This window comes from Otolemur garnettii, unplaced genomic scaffold (genome assembly GCF_000181295.1).
Source record: "Otolemur garnettii isolate 467f Iridium unplaced genomic scaffold, OtoGar3 scaffold00128, whole genome shotgun sequence".
Taxonomy (NCBI): domain Eukaryota; kingdom Metazoa; phylum Chordata; class Mammalia; order Primates; family Galagidae; genus Otolemur; species Otolemur garnettii.
Genome location: NW_003852523.1, coordinates 2,662,704 through 2,669,518, shown reverse-complemented (window position 1 = coordinate 2,669,518; position 6,815 = coordinate 2,662,704). Strand labels below are relative to the sequence as shown.

Below are 6,815 nucleotides of genomic sequence, written 5' to 3'. Positions count from 1 at the left end.
CACCCGGCTATATTTTGGTTGCAGCCATCATTGTTGTTTGGCGGGCCCGCCATCGAACCCACCATCTCAGATGTATGTGGCTGGCGCCTTAGCCGTTTGAGCCACAGGTGCCGAGCCCTATTTATAGATTCTGTATCAGCCCCACTGAGGCTTAACGTATGAACCACACACCACGTGCAGGTAGAGCAGGAACACAGGTGAGCCTGCCCCAACCAGCACCCAGCACCTTCCTCAACCTGGCGCATTCCACGGTAGCTCACTGAGTCCTCACAAGCACCTTCTAGGGTGGCGACTGTCATGGGCCTCACTACAGAAGAGGAGACTGAGGCATGGAGGGCTCACACACTTTCCCCACCCATGGGCAGCACAGCGGGTAGAGGCAGGAACTGGCCGGGGTGCTGGAGGGACACGTTTCTGCCACTGGTGCCTGGGATGAACTGTGCTCAACTCTGCTGGGCTAACCTGCGCTGTCAGGAGAGAACTGAAGCCAGGGCGGGGGATGGGAGTGTTTGTTGTGTTACTCTTCTTTTATGTACAATTAAAACATTTCACTTAAAAAATAGAGTCCAACCAGAATTATTATTAATAATTCATGGGTCAGTTACCACATTTTTATTGAGGTGTTCAGATGTAGGAAGCAATTCAGCTTAATAAAATTGGCATGCATAAAAGAAAAGAAAGCACAAATTCTGCCACTCATAAACATATCCTTTTATTTTAACTGGGCTAAAATGTTAACTTGTTGAAGTTCCAATAGAAACAATAAGACCTTCCTGTTCATGTGGGTACATATGCAGGGGTGTGTCTGGTCTTGTATTAAATGCTCTTACTATCTTGCAGATTTAGGTGGCAGATTATTTTTTTGAGACAGTCTCACTATGTCACCCTCCGTTAGAATGCCATGGCATCACAGCTCACAGCAACCTCAAACTCTTGGGCTTAAGCGATTCTCTTGCCTCAGCCTCCCAAGTAGCTGAGACTACAGGCGCCCACTACAACGCCTAGCTATTTTTGTTGTTGTTGTTTTTTGTCATTGTTATTTAGCAGGCCCTGTCCAGGTTCAAACATACCAGCCCCGGTGCATGTGGCCGACACCCTACCCATTGAGCTATGGGTGCCTAGCCAGAATTATAAATAGTAAAATTCACAGAAGTAGCAAAAGAAAATGACTTCTACCCACACAGCAATGAACCATTTCTCCAAGACTGATTACTGTCTACAAGTGGAAAATAAGGAGACATCGACTCTTAAACCGAAAACACAAGTCCCTTATTTTGGAGTAGCCAGAACCCAGGACAGTGAATGGCACCAACAAAGCCAGGAGGTGGGCGCTCCCTCTGGTTCTGATCTTAAAGGAACGCTCATGGTGGTTGGAGATAGAACCACATGTCGGCACCAGGTCAATGGCAGCTGCCCCTGCCTGGCTCCTCAGACCAATCAGTGTGATCCAACTGGAATCCACAGATGAGTGTGTGGCTCTGAGCTCAGAGTTAGGGAAATATAAATCTTATTCTCACCCTGTAAAAAGCTCATAAAATAAAAATAGGGCAAGAAACAAGAGCACATGAGCCAGAAGAAAAACCAAATGGTAACAAATGCTGCCTTGGTGTGTTTGGAAAACTGCACGTGGACAGCACTGCAAGAACTGGGGCCGTGAAGAAAGTGGCGTTTTAACCAAACCTTATGAGCAGGTTTATTAAATTCTGTCTTGCTCTGTCGCTCTGGGCTGAGTGCCTTGGCGTCACAGCTCACAGCAACCTCAAACTCCTGGGCTTAAGTGATCTTTTACTTCAGCCTCCCAAACAGCTAAGACTATAGGTGCCCCCACTTCATCCAGCTAGTTTTTCTATTTTTGGTAGAGATGGGGTCTCACTTTACTCAGGCTGGTCTCGAAGTCCTGAGTGCAAGCCATATGCCCCCTCAGCCCCCCAGAGCTCTGGGATCACAGGCATGAGCCACTATGCCCGGCCCCCCAGAGTGCTGGGGTCACAAGCGTGAGCCACTGTGCCTGGCCCCCCCCCACTGGGCTCTCAGGCGTGAGCCATTGCGCCCGACCCCCTATACTAGGTTCCCAGGTGTGAGCTACTGCGCCCGGCCCCCCACACTGGGTTCCTAGGCATGAGCCACTGTGCTAGGCCACCTGTTTTTCTTCTTGACATGTCTTGCTCACTACCTTGCACTCCTGGAAACAGTACATAGAGCCCATGACACCAGAGCAGAGCCTGTGCTCAGGAGGGTCACCCTGGGCTCCTTGTAGGTCTTCTGTCCCCGGTAGGGAGTTCCCTTCCTCTCTAGGGCTGCTCAGGACATCACCTACCAGTTTCAAGCCTATGAGCCAATGGCTTCCCTGGACCTCTGACCTCCACCAAGGAGCCTAGTGTGGTCAGAGGCAAGGGGGACACTCAACCACAGGCGAACTACACTCCAGAGGGACACAAGACATGAGATGCCACTGGGCTCGCTGTGCCGAGGACAAATGCAGGCATCAGCCCCAGCAGCAGGCAGCCAGGAGAGGTGACCACTGGCAGGGCGGGTTGAATGAGGCCACAGACATCCCTGCCTACAGCAACAGCACACACTGCAGACGGGAAGGCAGGAGGATGTGAACACAGGCCCTGGGAAGACAAGAGTCAGCAGTGATGCTGTGAGGGAGAGGGGGAAGCCTGGCTGTGGCCAGGAGGATGACCCCGCTGAGGGAACAAGTGCCCCTGAGTGCCCAGAGAGAGTGGACGCTGGCCGGAGAGCCCTGGGAAGATTGTCTGAGGCAGGGGAGGGCTCACAAGCCTGCAGGCTGGGTCCCACCCAACCCCAGATGGGCTCGCCCTCCTCCTGGGAGCCCACTTTGCCACCATGGCCTATGTGCACACCCCACCCTCTGAAAGCTGCCCTGGGTCAGGGGGTGGCAGTGACTGTGTCTGTAGAGTGATGGGCATGCTTTCCCCACTAACTTGGCAAAGTGCCCCCACACTGTGCTTCCTACGATGTCTGGGGACAAGAAGAACCTGCCAATGAAGACCGGGCAGGACAGAGGCAGGGCACACCCTGGACAAGCTGGTGCCGCCTGCCAGGCCACTCGATCCACGTTAAACCCGCCACCTGCCGTCCCCTGCTGATAACGCTCAACTCCACATCTGTGTCCTCGTGGAGTCCCTTGCACTGTAGGCCCCTCACTGCATTCAGGTTCTTGAAGCAAAGCCCCTCCCTCTGCTCCGTGCTCCAGTGTCACAGACATGCAAGATGCTGGTGCTGAGTCAAGCCCAAGTCCATTCTCCAAGATGCAGAAGCCAGAAAGCAAGCCTCTAAGTGCTGCTGAGGGTGCGGCCCTGTCCTTACCCCTATGTGCTGGAAGAGCCAGGACCGCATCACGTTTGTGGCATGCTTCGGGAGAACGCCCCTTTTATTCTTAGACGAGCCGTCATCTTGATGCAAGATGCTCAGATCTTGATTTAGCTGTAACTGAAGCTTTTAGACAATTGAAAGATCATGTCAGAAAAGACAGAAAATAAGACATAACCAAGCAGCTTACCATTCATATGGAGAAAATGACCAAGGTCCTACAGAGAAATGACTATTTACAGTGAAGGCACACACACTGGACCCTGCACAGACTGATCTTTTGGGGACACAGCTCCGTCTGCATTGTAACTCTAAACTTGTGGCAGTCTGCATGGGCCCCTTACCCGGAGAGGCTGATGGGAAGGGCGCTAAGAAGGCCGCTGAGCCCCGAGCCAGTCTCTCTGCAGGCAAAGGACGCCCATGTCCTCTCACCCACCCCCTGTTCTCACCTACGCCTCCTATAGTGAGATGAGAACATCAATTTCCTTGCCTAACAGAGATCTCAAGCAACCAGTGACAACACCAGGGTCACGAGGAAGCAGCACAGCGAGAGCAGGGTGTTCCAGAGGAGCGGAGGGGACAGACACTGGCAGCAGCACAGGAGGCCATGGAGAGTCAGAGCAGGTGGGTGCTGCTGAGAGAATGGGGAACGAAGACCCCATTCTTGGCAAAGGAAAGCACCCCCAGAAAAGGAGGAAAACTAAAAAGTAAGCTGAGTGAGTCGGAACAAAAAAAGTCAGGTAGTTTATGTTTCAGCTGCCATTGCTAGCAAGCTTCCTGCCTGTTCTGAAATTCTAGCCTGATGGGGATACAGCTTACGAACACCCTGCTGGGGCTGTGAGCACTCTGGGGAGAGTAATGGCCATAGAAAGGGTTATGGCAAGTCCTAGAAAAGATATGTCTTCTGGGGCATTTCCTGCCCATTAAATGGGCAAAAGCAGATACCCATTGAGATTTGCATTTGCCTGGGGCAGAGACCAAGGGAGTAGCTCAAGCCCTGAGATACAGCAGAAGAGCTTATACTTTTACAGCAAAGGAAGATCCTCTGTGGTGGTGATGGGAAGAAAATGCCTCCCTCCCACCAATTCCTCAGAGATTAGCGCCAGTGGCAATTTACTCCACAGAGAACTAGCGGAGCGTAACACCTCCCTAGAAATCTGTGTGTATGACCTCAAGCAGAAGGCTCTCCCAAAACAAGGCTCAGATTTCAGATTAGGAAGCTACCCTTAAGATTAATTATAATAACAATAGAAGCTGATATGATCAATCTGAGAAGCTGCTGGCATCTTTGTTCCCTCCCTCATTTTACCCTCTGGGCAAATAGACTTCAATAAAATCAGAGTGGAGCAAACACTCTGGGCCATTGCTGGAATCCTATGATGGGCAATGGACCCCTGAGCTCCTGCTTTTTTTTTTGAGACAGCCTCAAGCTATCCTCCTGGGTAGAGTGCTGTGGCATTACAGCTTACAGCAACCTCCAACTCTTGGGCTCAAGCGAGTCTCCTGCCTCAGCCTCCCAAGTAGCTGGGACCACAGGTGCCTGCCACAACGCCTGGCTATTTTTTGGTTGCAGCCATCATTGTTGTTTGGCGGGCCCGGGCTGGGGATTTGAACCCGCCACCTCAGGTGTATGTGGTTGGCGCCTTAGCCACTTGAGCCACAGGTGCCACGCCATGAGCTCCTGCTTTTAATTCTACTCTATGTCTCTTCTCTTTTTTTTTTTTACCATCTCTCCTAAACTTCTATTTCTTCAGTCTATTGCCGCCAGTTTCCACAGGTCTCAGCAGACTCTGCTCTTGGGGCAAGACCCTGACAGGTACCCACTGCCACCCTTTCCTCTCAGACACCATGACACCCAAGATACTGACCCTCCCTACAGGCCCAGAGGAAAAGATAAATCACATCCTTTCAATTCTACTTAACAAGAAAAGGACCCATCTGGCATTTCTTTGGAAAGTGTCTTCTAAGATCAGTTGTGCATGAAGCTGTGCTCCAGCCCAGCGAGCTCTCTCCACACAGCACCTCTCTCTCCACCGTCACCGCTCACCGTATAGACCCAGGAAGGGAGCAGAGTTGCCCCCAAGGCCACAGCATGGATGGGTCAGGCCTGCTCGAGAACTTACATATGAACCTGACCAGAAAGTGAGTATCTAACTCTACAGGTCAGCATCAGTGCATTGTCTTCACAAACGTGGCTTAAAGGATTTGGAAGTTTATTTTGGAGAAACGTTTACTTTACTTTATACTACCTTACCTTTGCTTCCTCTGGATTTGTATGTTTTTGGATATATTCTTCAAAAACCTGAAAACCAACATCTAAAGAGACAGCAGAAAGGGATTGCATCTTATGACCTTAAAGGAGACAGTAAGGTCATAAATCTTAAAACTCACATTATTACTAAGGGAGTAATTATTTTGTGAATGTGTTTGTTCAAGAGCTGGGAGCAAATTGTGTTAAGAACTGCCTATAGCTCAAGTTTGTGTACACAGGAAAAAAATGAAAAACTAACTTTTAAAACAAGTGCCAAACATCAGGGCCAAACTTTAGTTTGTTTGCTGTACCTGTCTCAACTAAATATATGACGATAACCTTAATGAAATTTGGCATGTGTTTCGGCATCAACTTTTCTGGTTCAAGGTTAAAGCAAACATGGCACGCTTCCCCAAGTGATCTCTGAAACCTCCCGCCCCACCCAGGCCCTCGGGTATCTGCTATTACTCTCAGTAAAATACCAACATCCCCATGGCTGGTGACTCAAAAAGTTAACAATAAGGATGTAGACTGTGCAGGTCAAAGGCCAAAGCTGACATAAAGAGCAAACTGACGTCTGAAAATAAGAAGCGGCAACACACACTGGGCTGACTCTTGCAAAGAGGCCTGGCAGCTTGTAGGGTTCGGGTCAGGCCACAGCACATTGCCCCGCTGGAGATATGGGCCAACCTTGCCGGGCTAGAGCCAGCCTGGTGCTGTGCTACGCCCTAGGGGGCCCTGGGAGCGTGTGCCCACAGGATCTCCGGTTCCTGACGGCCAGCTCACACCCCAACACTGGTGATAGCAACGGTGGTTGCTCCTGGGGGGAGGGGTCATGAGTTACTTTTTTCCTGCTTCTTCAGAACTTTCTTAACTGTGATGTTCTCCTGAGAGAGAGGCAGAGTGTGAAGGACAAGCATGTTCAGAGAATTACATCGCACAAGCTCGGCCCTCAGGCAGAGGATGCTCCAGGCCGCTCTGCCCCCGCCCCCGCCAAGGGCAGCGCTTGCCCCCAAAGCCCTCTTCCATCAGCTGGCACACACACCTGTGAGTTCTGGATCCGAATCGTCCCAGGTGATAGCGCCTGTGTGACCACCTGGCCTTGAGGGGTGACAACCGTGACAGGCTGATACACTGTGCCACCTTGAAAGGGAGAGGGAAAAATAAGCTACTTTAAAGTCTTTTTATTTTTTTTTAATTTTGCTTTCAATTTCTCTTTTTTTTTTTT

General features: G+C 50.6%; 1 protein-coding gene across 3 annotated transcripts in view; it reads right to left on the bottom strand.

Annotated features, from left to right (window-relative positions):
- The window catches only part of PKNOX1 (PBX/knotted 1 homeobox 1), a 35,702-nt gene that overhangs the window by 7,703 nt on the left and 21,184 nt on the right, over positions 1–6,815 (bottom strand). For all 3 annotated transcript variants that reach the window (XM_003798072.3, XM_023518119.1, XM_023518120.1), the window contains 2 exons: positions 6,633–6,730; positions 3,334–3,462 (listed from right to left, as the gene is read on the bottom strand). In XM_003798072.3, the coding sequence (XP_003798120.1) occupies positions 3,334–3,462; positions 6,633–6,730 (227 nt within the window). The remainder of the gene's footprint in view (positions 1–3,333; positions 3,463–6,632; positions 6,731–6,815) is intronic.